General features: G+C 35.6%; 1 protein-coding gene across 1 annotated transcript in view; it reads left to right on the forward strand.

The window, feature by feature from the left end:
* The first annotated feature begins 14,788 nt into the window (after window positions 1–14,788).
* TIC110 (translocon at the inner envelope membrane of chloroplasts 110) overlaps window positions 14,789–21,760 on the forward strand; it is a 180,691-nt gene continuing 173,719 nt past the window's right edge. The window contains exon 1 of the mRNA XM_089797805.1: window positions 14,789–15,350. Within this exon, the coding sequence (XP_089653931.1) occupies window positions 14,875–15,350 (476 nt within the window). The 5' untranslated portion in view covers window positions 14,789–14,874. The remainder of the gene's footprint in view (window positions 15,351–21,760) is intronic.

The following is a 21,760-nucleotide window of genomic DNA, read 5'->3' on the forward strand; positions in this document are numbered from 1 at the left end:
TTCATTTTCATTTGTATATATTTTTATCCTTGAATCTCTTGTTTCATGGTGTACTTGCATGGGCACAAACTAGGTCAAACTGAGGGCCTCCATTACAAACCCTTGCACTCCATGAATAGAGAGTTATGAGCCGCCATTTGAGACCTCATTTTTTAGCAATCTTGGATATAATGACTCATAGAAGTGTGCTTACATTTTAGCCATATAGTGTCAACCTTGTTAGGAGTTGCAAAATGAAGAAGGACCCACTATCCAAATAGCTTTAGGGGCAAGACAACTAGACTCACTGTCCAACTAGTTTATATATTATTCCTTTCAAAATAATATCAATGCAACTGATCTCAACAACTTGAACTCTTGCTCTATCCTCTTACTCTGCCAATACCACACCACTTACTTCTTAGATCTTGATACCAAATCTCTAACTTTGCATCACAATGATCCCTTTGATCACTTACTCACATTTACCAATCTTCACGAATCCAATACAATTCACTTTCAACTCATATGTTACTCACTTCATCACAAGGAAAATATTTCCTTTGTATCATATCCTCAAAATAATTCATTGAGTCAGTGTTCAAGATTTCCAATTAATTATAATAGGACTTCATTAAGAAAATGCAATTCATTACATCTTTTCATAATTACAAAACACTATCGACTCACACTCTTCACAACTTTTCACATGTGCTACCTCGTACCTTATGCACTCACTAACGTCACCATTAGGTCATCTCCTATCATTATCTAACTTCTCTCATCATGATTCTATCCCTGTTAGGAGATACAATCCAAACACTAGAAACTACTTCTCAAGTACTATGTTTGCACATTGTCTTATGAAAATCACAAATAATTCTCAATGTCTTTGACTTCTTGCATGCACACTTGTCCACATCACCAGGATACACTATAGAACATATCCTTAGTTGCACTTGACTTCATCATCAATAATCAATCCCTGCGACCTTGTTCTTTATCTTCTACTATTCCATTCTTCACAGTATGTTGACATTAATGACAAACATAGTCATGAATGCAACACACAATCATGCTGACTGACTCTCAACTACTCCAGCAATGCTAAAATATTCCCCCATTGGAATATTATCAACATTCATGTTAACAATCTCCCCTTTTGGCATTGATGGCAACATAGGTGAAAAACTATAAGAATTTGCCTTAGGGAAAAATTCACCAAAGATCAAGGAACTCGAGCACAAGCACATAATAGACCAGAGTATGATCAAAATAACAAGATAGTATTCAATTGATATACAAGTACACTAGCAGTGCTTGTATATAAAGGCCTCTAAGATACATCTAGAATGCCTAAGTGTTAGCAACATGATAAGTCTTACAACCAGGCACATGTCCACTAGGTGTGGGTTATCCTCCATTAAGCACAAGAGTAAGTGTGATGTTGAGAGGATAAGCCTACAAAGGTGTAGCACAAAAAATAATGTTGTAGACACCATGTGCTTAATTAAGAGTGCAAATAATTGTGTTGTCTACATGACAACTCGGTTAATTATGCAAACTCCAATGTTGTAGACACCATGTGTTGAATTAGAGTTGCTTACTTCTGTGTTGTCAACATGACAACTCATAAAAGTACACAAACTCGTAAGTGTCAACCTAATAAATAATAAAATAATGCATTGACCTAAGAAAACTTAAGTAAAGTGTAAATAGTGAATACTTATTTACACCAACACCCCCCCTTAAGTGCAACTTAGGGGAATGCACTTAAGTTCACAAATGCAAAATGGGTCCTTGCTACGAGGCCATGTTAGGTACCCATTTACAAAAAAAATGCTATACATACAATGTGATGTAATGCAATCTGTCATAAAGTAGAGAAAGAGGGAAAACCACATGGGAGAAACCCTCCTACAAAAAGAGAGATAAGTACAATAAAAAAGATGAGAGAGAAGAAGACCTCAGATGAGAAAAAGATCCCTCCTAGAAGAAAGAAGAGAGAAGTCAAGGGACTCCCCTTTTTGCAACATCTTGCACCCCCAAGAGATCTCGCAAATGAATATGCTTGACCTTTGTGAAGGTTTTGGTGAAGATATCGACGACCTACTCTGCTGCAAGACAATATTGTAATGCAATGATCTACTCATGTATCAGCTCTCTGATGTAGTGCATATGAACCTCAACGTGTTTAATCCACTAATGCTAAACTAGATGTTTAAAGATTTCCATAGCACTCTGATTGTCACAATGTATGACTATAGGTTTAGGTAGATCAAATCCAAACTCTAGGATGTGCTATAAACAAAGAGCCTCTATAATTGCATTGACAACTCCTCGATACCCAGCCTCAGTTAAAGAAAGAGCAATGTTATTTTGCTTCTTACTCTACCAACAAATAGGGCTAGAACCAAGGTGAAACATGTACCCTGAAGTAGACTTGTGAGAATCAAGATCCCCTACATTGTCTGAGTCTATATATCTAACCAGTTAAAGTCCTGTACCTACTGCATAGTGTATCCTATGAATATGTGTACCCTATATGTAGTGCAAGATGTGCTTAGCGGCCTTCCAATGAAGTTCATGTGGCTCTTGCATGAAGTGAGAAACCATGCCAACTACAAAAGCTATATCAAGGTGTGTATGTGTCAAGTAGATGAGACTCTTAACTAATTGTCTGTACAATGTAGAATCAACAAGTAGAGTGGTACACTTGGACTCTAACTTGACACCTAAAAGAAAGGGAGTAGGAGTAGGCTTGTAGTCACTAATGTGAAATCAAGAAAGCAAGTCAAGAGCATACTTGGGTTGAGAATGTGTGATCCCTACTGAAGACTGTGTGATCTCAATACCAAGGAAATAATGTAGTAAACCCAAGTCTGTCATGGCAAATCTATCTTGCAAAGAGATATTGACACTAGCAATGATGGATAAAGTACTTCCTATAATGATCAAGTCATCTACATAAAACACAAGTATCAAATGTGAGTCATCCTGCTGAAGAATGTAGACATTTGAATCAAAATGACACTTGGTGAATCCTGCTAAGAGTAAGAAGGAATCCATCTTGGCATACCAAGCCCAAGGAGCCTACTTAAGACCGTAGATAGACTTCTTTAATCTGCATACCATAGTAGAATCCTATATGAACCCCTATGGCTGCTCCATATAAATCTCCTTATGACTCTTTACATCCATCTGATGTACAACCCAACCATGACCTACAACAATAACTAGTGTCAAGTGAATAGAGTTTATTTTGGCAACCGGTGCAAAAGTCTCAATATAGTCAATACCAAGAACTTGGAGAAACCTTTGGCAACTAGTCTCACCTTAGGCTTATCCACACTTCCATCTACTACAAATTTGGTTCGATAGATCCACTTACATCGAACCAACTTTCTTCCCTTAGGAAGGGGAACTGAGTCTGAAGTGTTGTTTTTCATCAAAGAGTTATATTCTTCCTCCATAGCCTTGTCCCATTCTAGAATCCCTGATGCTTCCGTAAATGATTGTGGATCTAAAGTAATGGCAATATAAGCATGTGGAAATGATTTGTGTTGTGACCTTGTCCTCTGAGTAGTTGAAGGATTCTCCACCAAATAACTTGTTGAATCAAGGGTTTGTTGTGCCTAATGAGGTTTAGTGGAAGAAGAAGGAATGTCCTCAACTATTTGTGAACCTTGCAAAGGTGGTGTACTGGGAGTCAAAGTTGAAGGAATCTTATCTTCCGAGTCACTATCATCACTATTATCACTTTCCATGAAGGAGGAAGAAGGAGGAGTTGAAGAAGTTAACAAGTTTCTTCAAAGTGAACACTCCTCTCAAAAAATATTTCATGTGTCTCTGGATCCATGAGTTTGTATGCCTTAAGATGGTCAAGATATCCAACAAATATACAGGGTTTGCTTTGAGGTTCTAATGCTTTTCGTTTTGTGGAGGTATCCTTGCCCATGCTGGACAACCAAAAAATTTAAAGTGCTTTACACTTGATTTTCTACCACACCAAGCCTCAAAAGGTGTAATTCCATCTAAGGCCTTATGGGGACTTCTGTTTTGGACGTAATTGGCACAACACATGGCTTCTGCCCAAAACACTTGAACTAGAGACTTATGTTGAAGCATACAAGTGGTCATCTCCTTAAGGATTCTATTCTTCCTTTCAGCAATACCATTTGGTTGTGGCATGTAGGCAACTAAATGTTGAAGATCAATACCCTCATGAGTGCAAAAGTCTATAAGCCTAGAGCTAACATATTCCCTACCATTATCTATCCGTAGAATCTTGATGGCTTTCCCTGATTTTTCTCAACTTGAGATTTGAAGGTGATAAAATTATCAAATATTTCACTCTTATGAACAAGAAAGAAGACCCAAGTGTAGCATGAAAAGTCATCAATAAATGTGAGAACATAGCAAGCCTTACCAAATGATGGTACTGGAAATGGGCCAGCTACATCACTATGAACCAATTCAAGAACAATAGTAGCCTTCCAAGATTTCCCCTTGTCATATTTCTCTTTAGGATGCTTGTCTGCTTCATAACTTGGACATACACCCTCTCAATACTTGACTTGAGGTAGACCAATGACCATATCCTTGATGCTAAGTTGTTGAAGGTAGCGATAATTGAGATGTCCAAATCTCTCATGCCATAGTTTATTTTGCGAATTTGAATGAGTCAACAAGGAAAGGGAAGAGGACTTAGGCACAAAATGAGAAAAAGAGTAAAGTCTTGTCTCATGATTAGCCTTTCCAACAACCACCATAGAATCATCTTTGAGATTTTTTACCACAACTATATTAGGAAGGAACTCCACTTTGTTGCCACATCCATAGTGAGTTATCTGATAGATGGAGAGAAGGTTGGTGCTAAGGTTACGAACATGAAGTACATCCTTGAAGATGCCATTGTCCAACTCAACATTCCCTTTCCCTTCAACTTCCACTTGAGTGTCATTGCCCACATAGATGTAAGGTACATTTGATGGTTTCAAAGAGGAAAAATGCTCCCTTGAAGCACCCATATGATGTCTAGGTCTTGAATCAAGAACCTATTCCTCAGAATTGTTTGTACTTGCTACCAACGCTTGTCCCTTACCCTTTGAAGTGGTTGAAGCTCCCTTATCCTTATAGGAATTTGGTACATCAATTTTGTGTTTCCTCATTAGGTTTACCGATTCATCAACCTGCTTATCCTTGCACTCATGTTCATCATGACCATTCTTCTTACATAGGCACAAGTTCTCTTCTCCCTTTTGTTGGAGTTATTCCTCTTCTGATTGTTTTTGGAAAAAGACTTGCCTTGTTGTGAGGAAGATTGTTGAGTGGAAGAAGATTTTTGTTTAGAGAAGGATTGTTGTATTTCATCTTGTGGCTTAGCCTTCCACTACTTTTGCTTCTTGTTGGAATTTTTACCACTTGAATTCCCTTCATTGGCTACCAAGACTTTGGTCTTGGAGGACTGGAGAAATCCCATACTCACTAAATTATCATGTTCTAAGACCAACATTTCTGAAAATTTCTCGAATGAAGGCTTAGTGTAGGCACTACCCATCATTAATTTGTGAGTATTATAATTGGAAACAAAAGGAGCATATTCAAGTGGAAGATGAGACATAATATGTTTGATCATCTTTCCATCCTTGATGGGTTCACCACAACCCTTAAGTTGTTCCCTATACATGTCTACTTGGGTAAGACAATCTTTGATGGTGTCAAAATTATGAGAATCCAATTTTAGAAGTTTGTCCTCAATGATGTAGGCCATGTCTTCATCTATAGTCCCATACAACGCTTCAAGTTTAGACTAGACTTCTATTGGATTGGTAAGTTTCCTAACATGATATTTGACGGGATTTGAGATATTTTTAAGTAGGGTTCCTAAGGCCATTTCTTGTTTGGATTCCCAATCTTCTTTTTGAGCTTCATCAGCATCAACCAGAGGTTTCTTTGCTGCACTAGTTACATAACGCAACAAACCTTTTTCAACCAATGATTCCTTTATGTTTTCTTTCCAAGTAGCATAATTATGTGGAGTTAACTTTGAAAAAGAACCCATAATGCAAGAGCACAATATCAAGGAGACACAAAACACAATACACCCCCCCCTCTTTTCACTCAATCAAACCCCTCCCCCCCAAATGAAAGATTTGGCACTTTATACTTAGTGTGTTTACAATAGGCCACTTGTCAAAATGGACAAAGTGGGCTTCTAATTTTTTTGTTTACAACCTCCTCTTGGAGTTCAAATCTGGAACTTTAAAATGTACCTTAGAAATACAACAATTTTGAAGCAATACAATGCAAAATAGGACCTATTTATGAAAGTGGTATTTTTATCTACATAAACTTATAATTTGATTATAGATCTAGAAAGTAAACAAAAAAAAATGCACTTTCAAAAAAATAGAACCTGATTGTGTGTCCAGATGAGCCCGTACAAAGCATTTAAAGTGGCAAAAATCAGAATTTGTGACTTGGAGAAAAATTCAGGAATAGAGAGCTCAAACATCCTACACCAATGTGTAGATCACAAAATTCTACCCAAAAAAAAAAAAAAATCTCACAAAGAGGAGTCCGTATGAGGGAGATATCGTTGTTTGAAAATCACCTCTGTTATTATTTTTCCTGAATCACCATCGTCGCGCCTCCAAAAATCAAATGACTCTAAGTTTCACCTTAGATGTCTAATTTTGATGAAACAAAAGCCAATTTGGGGGTTTTTTGACCTTCTAAATATGATGCCAATATCTGATTGGTTACCAGTAAGCTCCAATCTTCACCTACAAAAAATCTCTCCTTTTGGCCTAATGGCCAATTTTTTTTTGGAAAATAATGTAGATTCGAAAAATAATGTAGAGAAATTGCATAGACTGAAATAAAAAATTATGCAAATCTGAAACTTAACTTTAGAGATCTAAAATGATCATACCGTACTTGCAAATCGAGCCTTCGAGTGCCAGTTTGTAAAAAAAAATGCCTCAAAATTGACTATGGCCCAATATAGGTGCATTTATAGTCAATTTTCATCAGTTCGACGCTTCGAATGCAATGGCGAGGTTCGCTTTGGCTCTAGATGCTTCTAATGACTGCAAATGCTCCAAATCTAAATTAGGTCCCTTCAAGAGATGAAGCAATGAGGTCTCCAATGGCTATGTGAAGAGAATCTCCCTCAGCTCTGATACCATGTAAGAATTTCACCCAAGATCAAGGAACTCAAGCACAAGCATAGAATAGACCAGAGTATGATCAAAATAACAATATAGTATTCAATTGATATACAAGTACATTAGTAGTGCCAGTATATAAAGGCCTCTAAGATGCATCTAGAATGCTTAGGCGTTAGTAACGTGATAAGTCTTACAACTAGGCACATGTCCACCAGATGTAGGTTATCCTCCATTAAGCATAGGAGTAAGTGCGATGTTGAGAGGATAAGCCTACAAAGGTGTAGCAAAAAAAATAATGTTGTAGACACCATGTACTTAATTAAGAGTGCAAAAAATTATGTTGTCTACATGACAACTCAATTAATTATGAAAGCTCCAGTGTTGTAGACACCATGTGCTAGATTAGAGTTGCTTACTTTTGTGTTGTCAACATGACAACTCATAAAAGTATGCAAACTCCTAAGTGTCAACCTAATAAATAATAAAATAATGCATTGACCTAAGTAAACTTAAGTAAAGTGTAAATAGTGAATACTTATTTACACCAACAAAAACATCTAACTTCTAAGAATACCAAATTCAACTATGTCACTATTGTTGCTCTCATCTTTTCAAATCCTCTTCATCAATCAAATATGAAGCTTTCGAGAACAAACTCTTCATCAGTGCTTCCTCATGCTTTCATGGATGGGCATCAATTATTCACACTTCTCCCCCATTGATATAACTTAATGTGTTTCTCCCAGTGTGGTAGAAGATGTTATTCTCATCTCCCCCATTCTTATGTGCACATCATCTTCCATCAGTATATCTCTCTCCCACTATTACACATCTCCCCCATAATACCATAAGATGTTTTTCATGTGACCATCTCTCCCATTGACAAAGGTCAATCAACAACTCAATGTCTTCAACTAGCTACCAAGAGTCCTTGATGACTTTGCTCAATGACATATATTCCCTCGTATAGGAAGCATCAACATTCAGTCCAGATAAGCAATAATGCTCTATATCACTAGACTAATATAATCTCTACATCCTCTACTCTGAAGTAGGTAGGGGCATAACCCCAAGCATACCTTGCAAATACTCAAATGTATCCTTAGGAAAAGGCTTTGTAAAAATATCTACAATCTGCTCCTTTCTATTAACATACTCTAATATGATTTCTTTCTCTATAACTTTCTCTCTCAAAACATGATACTTAATAGATATATGCTTTACCTTAGAATGTAACACAAGATTTTTATACATACTCGTTGTACTTGTGTTATTACAATGTATGATAACAGGTTTTGAAAACTCTATCCCAATATCCTTCAACATTTATTTCATCCACATGATGTGATTGCAATTGTTTGTTGTTGCTACACACTCTGCTTCTACTGTATTGTATGAAATACAATCTTGTTTCTTGCTTAGCCAATAAACCAATCTTATTCGAAGGAAAAATGTTCCACCACTTGTACTCTTTCTATCATCCATATTGCTTTCCTAGTCTGAATCAGTATATGCACATAGAGTAAAGTCATTTGATCTATCATACCACAACCCAAAATTAGATGTACCCTTTAAATTTTTGAATTTTTTTTTTACTGTTAGATAGTGTGATTCCTTGGGGTCTTCTTAAAATCTTGCTACTATACCAATTGTATTTACTATATCTAGTCTTGTGAGTCAGATATTGCAAACCTCCAATCATGGATATGTACGTCTTTTGCTCAACTGTAGGTGTCTTATCTTTGCTGGATAACTTGTGACTACTTATCATAGGTGTACCAACAGGCTTACAAAATTTCAAGCCAAATATTTTCAATAAGTCTTTCAAATACTTGGTCTGTGATAGGAAAATACCTTCACTATTCTGCACAATCCGTAAACCTAATAAATATTTAATCTCACTAACATGCTCATCTCAAATTCATTCTTCATTTCATCAACACATTTGTTACTTTCTTCATCATTACCTCCAAATATTATGTCATCCACAAATATCACAAATCAACAAGTCATTCTCAATTCCTTTCAAATATAAGTTACTATTTGTAATACCTTTAACAAATTCCAATTTTGCCAAATATTTGTCCAACCTCGCATACCAGGTTCTAGGCGCTTGTTTTAGTCCATACAATGCTTACTTCAACTTGCATGCCATGTCTCCTTCTTCCATCAAAGTAAATCCTTCACGCTACTCAATGTAAACAACTTCTTCAAGTTCGTCTCCATTCAGAAATGTTGACTTCACATCTAATTGATAAACTTTGAACTTCTTATTTGTTGCATAAGCCAAGAACATCCTTACTACTTCAATGCTGGCAACAAGTGCAAATGTATCTTCATAATCTATACCTTCTTATTGTAAATATCCTTTACATACCAATATTTCTTTGTTTCTTGCAAGGTTACCTTGTTCATTCATGTTATTTCTGAAAGCTCACTTAGGTCCTATAACAATCTTATCTTTAGGTGTAGGGAATAATTCCCAAGTTTCATTCTTTACAATCTGATCTAGTTCTTCTATCTTTGCTTGAATCAAACGATCATCCTTGCATGCTTCATTTGCACTCTTTGGTTCAACTTGTGAAATCAAACATAATTCTTCATGAACTCTATTTCTTGTCATAACTCCTTTATCTTTGCTTCCAATAATGCAATCAGTAGGGTAATTCTTTGTCAAATTCTTGTTTGGTGTTGATATTATTGACTCAATTCTTACTTCTTCTCTAAGTTTAGATCTTGGTTCTTCTCTTTGTTCCACAACTTGAATATCATTCTACAAATCATTGTTAGTCTCATAAAACAACTCAACATTCTCATTATTAGTCTTAGGATTAACTTCTTCATCTGAATCATAATCATCAACAATAGTTACTAAAGTTATCTCTTCTATTACTTCCTCTTTCTCAACCAATCCAAGTTCATCGTCTTCATCATCACTATTATTCAAGAATATTTCCATAGTTGTCTTAAATTCTTCATCATCATCGAAAAGGAAATTCTTTCTAGTCTTCCTTACTCTCTTAGGACATTTGTATGAAAAATGACCAAATTATTTACACATCCAAAAATAAATAAAAAATCCACACCTTCATCTCACTTCTCATCTTCCCCTTTCCAAGTATCATAGTTGATTCCATCAACCTTCATACTATCCTTTCTAAAATTACTCACCATATATCTCCTTAAGATGTTAAGCTTTTCCTTCAAGGACTTAATGCTTTGATACCAATTGTTAAAAAGTAAAGTCCACCAAGATAACTAAGAGGAGGGGGGGGAGGGCGCATGAATCAATTATCTGATCAATATAACTTTTATCAACCTTATTAAACCTCAAACACATGATTAATATAATTAGAAATCATAAGAAGATATACATGTACAATAACACCAAATATGTTAACCAGGGAAGCTCTTGATTAGAGGGAAAACCTCAGTGGGGATGATGCACACAAAATGATGTACTAATATATAAGTTCCTTGTTAGAGGATGAACCTTGTTAGGAGTCAATGTAATACATTAAGTACATATCAATCTCTATTAGGAGACCTTGAATCCCTGTGAGGAGATTCCAAACCTATTAGGAGTTGTAGAAGGAAGAATGATCCACTATCCAAACAACTTTAAGGGCAACATGATGTAGAGGGTTTAGGGTTCTAGACTTAACTTATATTAGTTAGGGTTTAATCCTTTGAACCATCCAATGGTTCCTTCCTCCTATATTCTCTCCACCAACCTTGGCCTCCAAGACCCTCACCACAACTTGCCTCCTAGGTATAGTTGGGTTGTTGTTAGAACATAACCTTCTTGTTTAGGAACTAGTCTTGCTAGCCCTTATGTACCTTGTTTAAAAATTGGAAACCCTGCTCAGGATCTTTCCCTCACCATTCTTGTGCCCTTCTTGATGTTGAAGATATCCTCCACATCCTTCCTAGTCCCCTCAAACACTTATGGTCATATTAACAAGCACTTAGCTATCACTAGCCACAAATAAGGGTAATTAGGCCTAATTGTATTAGGTCTAGCTTCAATGTTTTGGTCAATTTCTCCATTTCTTCCACAAAAACATATGAAAGAATAGATGATTCTAAAAGCTATCACCTAACACTCCAAAGTCCCTAGTTACAGAGCTCCAAGTCACGCATAACCCTATTTTCTCTCAGGCCCTAGTTTATAGGCTATCTTTTAGGCCTCTAGACCAATTTCCTTAAAATGCCTCATAGAAGTCTTCAAACTTCATACTAACCCCTTAAACCACTTGTTTCTTCAAGGGAACATCCTAGGGCTTCTAACCATTCCACTGGGTTGGCCATGTCATATCATGGGTGTGCTCTACAAACACATCTTCTTACTGTCTTGGCTCACCTACTCCAAGCAATTAGCCTAGGGCATCGATCCACAACTAGAAGATCAATTTAAAAATAAAAATAAAAGAAAAAAAAATGTACAAGGCCTAACCTAACATTCCACAAGGTCTCATGCATTTTCAATTGTGGATGATCAAGTTAGGGACATTTTTGTTCCAACAACTCTATGAATGGAAATCATAGTCCAGTCACCTAGAAACCACTGTAACTTTCCAACCCTACAACTTGAAACCAAACTTGGATATGAAAAAGAAAGCTAAGACCAAACTCTACACTGCCATGAAGTTATAAAGCCCCTTAAGCTCATCAATTGATAGGTAGGAGATAATTTTCGGGTGCTTCACCCCTATGAGCATCACCTAGATCCAATGAGTGCTAAGTGTTCCATTTATTCTCATGAGAGATGGATTCATGTTGAATCACTACTCATGAAACATGGGTCAATGAGTTTGACTCGAAAATCACATAGTTAAATCTTGATAGCAATATCACAATTTGACTTGCTGTGGAAATTATCTCCTACTTATCAATCAAAGCCTTATTGTTACTCTCTAACAATTGTATCAGTCTAGGGTAAATCCTTTGGATTAAGGTTGACCTAATAATCATTTGTAAATCCTTTAACCGGGTGACATTCTAAGTGAATGATCTAAAGTCCTCTAACAAGGCTCGCTCCTAACAGGGTGATTGAAATCCTTTAATAGGGTCACATTTAACAATGTGTATTGTAACCTTTAACAGGGTTGGCCTTTCATAGGGCATCACTTCATAAGAGTGAAAATAGTAGCATGTTATTGGTGGTTTTTCCCAAATTGGGTTTCCACGTAAATCATTGTGTCAAGTGTGTTGATGAATCTGTTATGTTTCATGCTTTACATTTTTGCAAGTTGATTTGACAGTAACCTACAAGTTTTAAGTGATTGCATGATTTTACGGATGCATGCATGATGAATAGTGTTTTATGGGTTCACTAAGCTGAGAAATTTTTTATTTATACATCTAGACCTTGGATAACCGATTCACTCCCCCCACTCCCCCTCCCTCTAGTTATTCTAAAATATTCCAACAAATTTGATTTGTATACTTTGCAAAATAGCTATGCATCACTTTTCTTCACTTGACCATATTGTCTTCTTCCGACACAAGGTCAAAGTTGCTACAATAATTATTCTTATAGCAAAAGTAAATATTTTAAATCCATTTGCTCATATATCAAATGAGCTAAAATTGTGCTAATATAGTGCAAAAAATAACATGAAAATTTGACACTTAACACCTTCATTACAAATCATGATGAAATCAAAATTACACTACAAGATACAAGAGGAAATATATATCAAGACATTGAAACATGTATCAAGTAGCAATAGAGTCTCTTAAAAGTATTCATGATGGTATTATTGTTTATCATTTCATTTTAAGCACAAATCTTAGGGAGGGGTCCCATGGAGGGAGGCTTCCTAATTTTTTTGAGTGTGTGCTTTGGTAATTTTTAGGAATATTTTAAACCTCATGGCCCCATGAATTTCTAATGCAACCCTGCTTAAAAATATAAACTAGAAAATTAAGGAAGTTTGAGACATTAAATTTGTCTTCTAAAATTTTAGTGGAATAGAAACTTAAATTTTAGAAATGTTTACCTAAGCTACTAGAGCTAATTCTAGCCCCACCATTATTTTCTCCCTCAAATAAGCAACCCTAAAATGTAGGGGGCTCCTATATTCTGAAAGCAAATTCTAAATGATCTCCTAGCAATTTATTTTCTTTGCCATGTGACCCCTTCTTCCTTGAAAATAGAAGCTTGCTTGTCCATGGACCAAGCCTTAGACTTCATTTGTAATGCATTTTTTTTTTTGGATTCACATTTGATACACTACCCACAACATATGCTACTTTAGTGCACTTCATTCGAGGTGCAAGTAACATATATTTTGTTTACTAGCATAAAAAAGAAGTTTACAATGAGCACAATTTTTTAATATAATAATTAATATTAACAAACACTTGTACATTTCATCCTAGATTTTTCATTTATTTACAATTAAAAATATTAATATATAACTATATAATATCTCAAGAACAAATAACACATGAAAATAAATTTATCCTCATCAAATTTTTTTTTATAGATTAATACATATATAGTCTTTATCATTCATAAATTAAATATTTAACTAAAAATAAAAAATAAAAAAATAATTTTAAGTTTAATATAATTTTATAATTAAAAACTATAAAAAATAAATAATTTCAAATTAATGTACTAAAAAAATGAATATATTCAAGAAATCTATACTAATTTATACAAATATTTTCCACATAAGCATATCTATATAGATCTATACTATTATTCTATTCATTAAATCTAATTATATTTTTATAAAATAATAATAATAATTTTTTATATATAACTACAATTATTTTAAAATTAAAATCATCAAATTATATATTCTATAATAACAACATTATATTTGAAAATGTTTATTTTTCACTTTTAATACGATTAATTGATAGAAAGATAAATTATTATGTATTTTGATTAATTATAATTATTATTTACTTATTTAATTCAAATAGATTTAAACCTAAGACCTCACAAAGAAAGAGGCTCACAATTTACCATTGCATTTAGTTGCCTAAATCAACTATATGTGTTAATTGCTTGGAGGAGGTAGTTTTGTTTAAGTGTTATATTTGCTTACTTGGGCTCTTTTATTTTTATGTTTTTAGATTGGCTAAACTTTTTCTTCATAAATTTTTATTATCCTGTGTCTCCCTTTTAAATTTTTTCTTTCCTATGTATGTGTCTTTCCCTTTTCTTTTATTCCTCCTCATTGAGGTTCGGTCTTCATATTTGCTATGTTATGCGTGTGTTCTCTCACCCTGACAATAGATCACATAGTGTCTCTGAAAAAAAAGTCGTCTATTTTTTAAAGGGAAACACACTTTGACCTTTTACAAATTAAAAAATAAAACAAATATTTTTATATATTAATAAAATTAAATATTTTATGCCCTAAAATATAGATCTCCTCTATGCTTATAATTCTAAGATAATTCTCCTCTATGCCTATAATTCTATAGCCTCGGGAGGAACTAATAAATAAATATATTATAGACCAAAAATAAATTGTATAATTTAAAAATAAAAATAAAATAATAATAATAATAATATTCAGTCAGTAATGAAACACGATAGAAAGACTACCTTGAACATTAAAACCCCTGGAAGAACCTTCACATATACCTAGGTAGGCCAGCTAAAAGCTATAGCTTGACATAGTTTCTTCGATCTTGGAAGCCGGCCAGAGTTTTTTCTTATCCGTTCCAATCGGAAGGGCGAAGAAGAAAAACAATGGCTTTTCCAGCTCCCACGCTACCTGGTCAGCTGAAATCCTCGGTTGCGGCAGCGCCAAGGCTCTTACCTCGCCGTGATCGCAAATACCCCTTAAAAAACAACAACAGGAGGCGCAGGGCAAGAGTGGTGCTGGGAGCAGCAAATTCAGAGGAGATGTCGTGTGAAGCAATATTCGGAGGGCAGAAAGAACTATCGGGGCCGGAGAAGGTTCTAGCAGGCCTCTCGGCGCCTGCTAGATATGGCGTCTGTGCTACAATTGTAGCAGGGGCTCTGGCAGGTGGATATGCTGTTGGCTCCACTAGAAACGCCGCACTTGGAGGGGCTCTAGCTCTTGGGCTCGCTGGCGGAGCCGCCGCCTATGCGCTAAACTCCTCTGCGCCTCGGGTTGCCGCTGTAACTGTGCACAACGCGCTCGCTAGTTGCGGTCATCCTGCCGACTTCAACAACGAAGCCGTACATTCCGTACTTCACAAGTAAGCCGATTTATCATTTATGAAATTATATTTTAATAGTAATTTTTCTACCATGTTAACTCACTTTAAGTTCTCAATGTCTTTGTATGCATTGTTTATAACTTTATGACATTCGTAGAACAACGGGTCTGAGTAGATGCGCCTGTAGATGGACAAAATTTGTTCAGCTCTCTCCTTGCACATATATGTTGCACTCGTTAGCATTTACAGTACATTTTGAAGACCAATGTCCTCAGTGACATCTCTTGGGATCTAAACGACAACTTATCATCTTTATGCTTTTCAAACCAATCAGTGGGCTTAACTATGTAAGGTTCATCTTACACGTAATTATAATGTATCCATACGTGGGTTGAACTTTAAATTAATTTGCCTGCTCATATGACAACTCGTCCAGTTGCTGTTAGTAGCAGGGTTACCAAAAACCAATGTGAGAAGACTAATGGCACGTGTGCACAACAATTGTAAGTACATATTGTTGCCTCCAACTAATCACTAGCTAATTTGCTTGTCCTAGCGATCAAATTTAGTAAATCTTATCCACTCAACTCTAATCAATAAAGCTTCCTCTTGATTATACATATTGTTAAGGGCTTTCGCAAGGCTTTTCCCCCCACGAAGAACAATTTTGCTAGGTCTCTCTGCAATTCAAGTCATTTGCAGCCATGTGTAGTGCATTTTTTTTTGCTTCTCACACCTTTTCTAAATGACTGGTTTAACATGCTTACGGTAGATCTAAAGGGTGGAGTCTCTCATAAATGGAGGCCTAATACTGCCAAGCATGCTATACGCCCACCCGTAGATGTCTCTATGGAATCGAAAATAGAGGGTATAAAATTTTTGATTATCTCACAATTAACCAAAAACAACCACTAATTGCAATTGTCTTCATCGTGTTCCCTTGCTTTGTCATTCATGTCTTCCACTGATTTCACTTGTGACAGAAGGATAAGTTGCAAGAGTTGACACAATGAAAGAACCCGCTATGTTATAGTAAAGTATGGAGCAAAACTGGGCATTTATTGGTTTGAGAGTTTGCTTCATTGCAAAGTATTGAAACAATGTCTTTGAGGTGTGCAAAATAACAATTCCATATTTCACAAGTAAGCAAATCTATCGTTGATCAAATTACATATTAATATGATCTTTTCCACCTTATAACCCTCTATAAATTTTCATTGTTGGTAGATGCATTGTTCATAACTTCATAGCATGTATAGAACAAGGTGTTAAAATAGACATGTCTGTAGATGGACAAAATTTGTTTGCTTCTTTCCATGGACACATGTCATATCCGTAACCATTTGTAATTGGGTTGAATGATTTTGAACTATGGCCCTTTGTGTTCTCCTTGATTTCAACACTCACCTCAGATGCTGAAACCATAGGCAGGTGAGTTCAACGTGTAGAAACCTTGAACGAAGTAGTAGGTGGTACAATGATTGCCCCCAAGTCATATTATGAAACGCCATTCAGATTATCAAATGATTAATGAATCACTTCTTTTCACTTTCTTTAAGCTTCAAAAATCTAAAATTTTGAATACAAAAATTAATATTATTTTTTTAGCCATGTACATGTCTTGGAAACTTAGAGTAACATTGTAAAAAGCTAAAAATAAAAAAGGAAAGTCAACCATAGCTGGTTTATGTTGGCTACCTTTCACTTTTGGCAGCTGTAATAGTTGCTGTAAGTTCCTTGAATGACTTCTAAGCTCCTCCAAAGGCTTTCTTGGCTTCTTGAATGGGTTTACAAGCCTTTCCAGTTTCTGAATTTATTTCTAGCTGAGATCTTTGCTTTTGTTTTTCGCTAGTTTCTCTATTTCGGTGTTGACAATAAGATCTTAGCTGTCTTTTTGTTGTTGGTATTCATTTCTTAGTTGGCATGCCCCAGTTCACAGAATGGGGGTGTGGCTCACAATCCCTTTTTAAGACCATATTTGTTTTTATAAAAATAGTTTTTTTTTCCTTAAATAAAAGGAAGATTGAGCATCTTGATACGTCAGTGAGTCCCAAAGATGTCCATGAGTCCCTAGGGTGGTTGGAAGATCCATCCTAGCTGGTTGGTGTTTTGATACAGAAAAAAACGCTGGTTTTAATGTAGTTTGGCATTCTGCGCTATTGATGAATGAGGATTTACATGGTGTTTTCATTTCCAGGTTTGAGATTGTTTTCTTAATGAACATAGAGAGTTTTTTTGAAGGTGTTTTATGTGAGTTGCAGTTTTTCTAGGCCTAGCCATATAGTCTTGTGGAGGTCAACTCCTACATCTTTCATGCCAAGGCTGAAGGCTATGAAGAAAATTTGTGGGCATTGAACCAAGGGGTTCCTTGTACCTGGAATACCATATTCCTTGGTTTTCCAGATGTCTGTGAGTAGAGTTTGAAGTTTCTTTGAAGCTTGACCCCAGTACAAGTTTGCTGAGAGCTTCGGTGTGAGATTTTGGAAGCAAGTGCTGTGATTTATGGTTTGTTTTGCACTCTAGTTTGGATGCCAAGGGGCAGTGTGAATGCTGCAGTTTCTTCAGAGGTGGAATGATCTCGTGGGTGAGTTCGTGCCTCACTGAAATAGCTGTCCTGTTTTTGGAGTCAACGATCGTGTTGGATAAATTTTCTGGAAGTGATTTAGACCTATTTGGATACATTTCCTTGCCATTTCAGTGATGATATAATGAACTAGAAGTTCGCTGTTCAGCCGTAACCTTTGGTGGAAGATTGCAGCATATTTGGAGGCTAAAACAAGTTGATTTGTAACTGTTGCAGACTATTTGGGTACAAAATCAGATCTCCCTGCTTTCAGATTGTTGTTACAGTCTTTCATTGTGCTCCTTTTAACTCCAAATCGAGGTCCCAGTCCATTGGGAAGAGTGTCATGCTTAAGGGAGGTTGCATTGTTACAGCAGTCCCTCTGCCCAATTCTTCATCCCAGTCTGAGGTATTTCATGTTGTGTTACTCATGGTCATGCGGTGTGCCATCCGTTTAATGAACTTCAAATATCAGTGCCACAAATTTGTTTCCGACTTATGTGTCAGCTGGATATCTTTATTTACATGTTGATGTTATGGTTCTCTCCCATTCAAGGTATTTTATATGAATGTGATAATGAATTTGTCAATGCCATGTAACCAATCTTTATGTCTATACATTAAGTCGTCAAGAAAATTGATGTTATCAGCTGTTTGGATGTTAAAAGACATATCAGATTTATTACAGCAGCAATGACCAAGTATATCGTCAAAGTTGTTAAGAACATAAGAACATTAGCCGACTAAAAAAAATCATGGGGCTTCTCTACAGTGGGAAAGTGGTGATTGGGCTGAATACTTGCCAGGGGGAATAGCTCTAAAGAAGCACAAGTGAGGAAGGAAAATCTTGAAATTTTAAGACTGGGGCTTGTTGGTAAATGGATTTATGAAAATTAGTTTGTTTTTAACTCTATTTGCTTGACTGATAAAGACAAACACCGACAACAGTTGCAGAGATCAGCATTTTATTGGTGATCTTCCTCTGCATTTGAGAGGGGCACTGGCTTCTTATGATGTAATTTGGATTTTTGGTGTATGCTTTTAACAAGAAAGCAGAAAAGGATAGCTAACAGCTATGCATATCCTTGACACATATACAATTTACATGTTGATGTTGTGGTTCTCTCCGATTCAAGGTATTTTTTTTATTGTGATAATGAATTTGTCAATTCCATGTAACCAATCTTTATGTCTGAACATTATATCTTCAAGAAAATTGTTGTTATGAGCTGTTTGGATGTTAAAAGACCTAACAGATTTATTACAGCAGCAATTACTAAGTATATCCTCAAAGTTGTTAAGAACTTAAGATCATTAGCAAACTTCAAAAAAAAAAAAAATGGGGTTTCTCTATAGCGTTGAAGTGGTGATTGGGACAAATACTTGCCAGTTTAAAGAGCTCTGAAGAAGCACAAGTGAGGACGGGAAATCTTGAAATTTTAAAAGTGGGGCTTGTTGGTAGATGGATTTATGAGAATTAGTTTGATTTTTAACTCTATTTGCTTGACTGTTAAAGACAAACACCAACAACAGTTGTGGAGATGAACATTTCATTGGTGATCTTCCTGTGCATTTGAGAGGGGCACTGCCTTTGTATGATGTAATTTGGGTTTTTGAGGTATGCTTTTAAACAGAAAGCAGAAAAGGAAAGCTAACAGCTATGCATGTCCATGACATATATGCGATTACAAAGTTAGAGTAAAGGGAATGAAGACAATCGACACACAAATTATTAACTTTTTACCCACAAAAGATAATCAGGAGAACAGACAACAATACCTTCCAAATATTTATATTTAAAACTCCTAGATTTCATAATAGCTATAATCGCAACCATAAATACAGAAACACTAAAAGAAAGATTGTGAATTCACACACTACAAAGCTGACAATCAAAAGAAGACAATGAAACTCCCAAATTCATATTATCTCCTTATTCTTTTAATAAAATCAGAGCTCGCAGACTTTGCATCTTTTGTCTAAATGACCATGCAGGGAAAATGTTGCTGTTGTCCTCCCTCTTTTGGAACTGAATTCTCTTTACTTTGAAAAACCTACAGCAAATAACTTTCACGAGGAGTCCCATCAGTTAAGTAACTAATTTCTTTTTCAAAATCTATTACAAATAATATAATTATAAAGCTCTTCATTTTTTCATGCTTAAGATTGGAATGGCAATTTGTTGTATTTACAAGGGAGATGGAAAGCTCCATTTAAAGGAACAACCATGAACTAAAAGGAGAAATTTAAACTTAACTCACTAAAGTACATCAGTGAACATGAAATAAGAAATATAATAATATTATGCTAATACCCTCCCTTAATGGTCAGTGGAGAGTATAATACAAATTAAATTAGTTTACGCTTTCCACTAGCCTGCCTGAAAGTTGACTCATTCAACACACAGGAATCTAATTTGGTTGATAGTTTCAATCACAGTTGGAAAACTCTCACTCGGCAACTCGCTAAGCCCCAAAAAGTTTATTCGGGAAAAAACTGGCCAGTTTTTAAAAAAATCTTGGGAATGTAAAAAAACTGCTTAAATTTAATATAAAAATAAAATACATTTTTTTTGCAAAATTCAATGAGAAGATGCATGTAATGAGTTAATTAAAGATAATACAAAAGAAACAAGCAGAGTTTAGATATATATATAAATGCATAGTGGATACAATATTGCATCCTCATGCGGAATTCTGATGGCGGGAAGCAAAATAGTAAATAGTTTCTGTCAAACTGGTTGGAATCTTTTTCAAATCCACTCAAATCTGCCTTCAATAGCTTGCAGTCACCTAAGAATGTCTTGGAAACCTCCTTCTCTCCACTCTTCAAGCATCTAAATGCACAAATGAAAACTGGTGAAGAAAAAATGTAATTTTTTGGTGTGGCATGTGTATGTGGGTGAGTTGTTGATTAAAACTCGCCAAAAACTTTGCCATTAATTGGCGATTTTTTCCAAATTGTCGAGTTTTTAAAATGATGTTTTCTTGGTGGAAAAACTTGCCTAGCAAAAATACTCTGCCAAACCTCTACATTGAGACAATAATATAGAAGTCCCAAGTTAATCATATCAAATGCTTGGCACAAAATTTGATTTGTTCAATCAACTATGCCCCATTATCAGTAATGATAATAACATCAACATAGATGACAAGGAAAATGATGTCATTACTAGTGCTTTTGACTTACGAGTTTGGATTTGAAGGACTAATGTGGAAACCTTGTGCAACTAAATATCTATCAATTTTGATGTATTAAGCCCTGGGAGTCTGCTTGAGGCCATAAAGAGTCTTGACCAATTTGAATACTTGGTGCTCTTTGCATGCAATTGCAAAGTCAAGAGGTTGTGACGTATAGAAGACTTCTTCCAAATCATCATTGAGGAAGGCACTCTTCACGTCCATTTGATGGCCTTTCCAACCACACTGTGCTGCAATGGCTAGAACCAATCGAAAGGTGCTCATCTTTGCTAAAGGAGGAAAGGTTTTATAAAGGCAACACCTTTTTTTGCAAGAAGACCTTAGCTACCAACCAAGCTTTGTACTATGCAAGAGTTTCATCAACCTTGTACTTCAGTTTATAGTCCATTCATAGCGAATGGGTTTCTTCCTTGCGGAAGATCTGATTGAACCCAATTGTTGTTTTTGGAAGACAATGATACTTAGATTCCATAACCTTTTCCCATTCGCGTATAAGTCTAGGGCTCATAAACACTTTGAATGTTGGCTATAAGAGCAGAATTGAACGTGTTCTTCTTTCTCTTGTCTTTGGATGATCCGCCCTCAACAAGTTCATCATCTTGAACATCACCAATAAGCTTTTCCCATGACTTAGGCCATATGGTAGAACCATCTTCTTCCAAATCAGTTAGATCATGATGATGTGA

The sequence above is a fragment of the Cupressus sempervirens genome, chromosome 8 (assembly GCF_028749045.1).
Source record: "Cupressus sempervirens isolate cs-2001-9-10 chromosome 8, ASM2874904v1, whole genome shotgun sequence".
Lineage (NCBI taxonomy): Eukaryota > Viridiplantae > Streptophyta > Pinopsida > Cupressales > Cupressaceae > Cupressus > Cupressus sempervirens.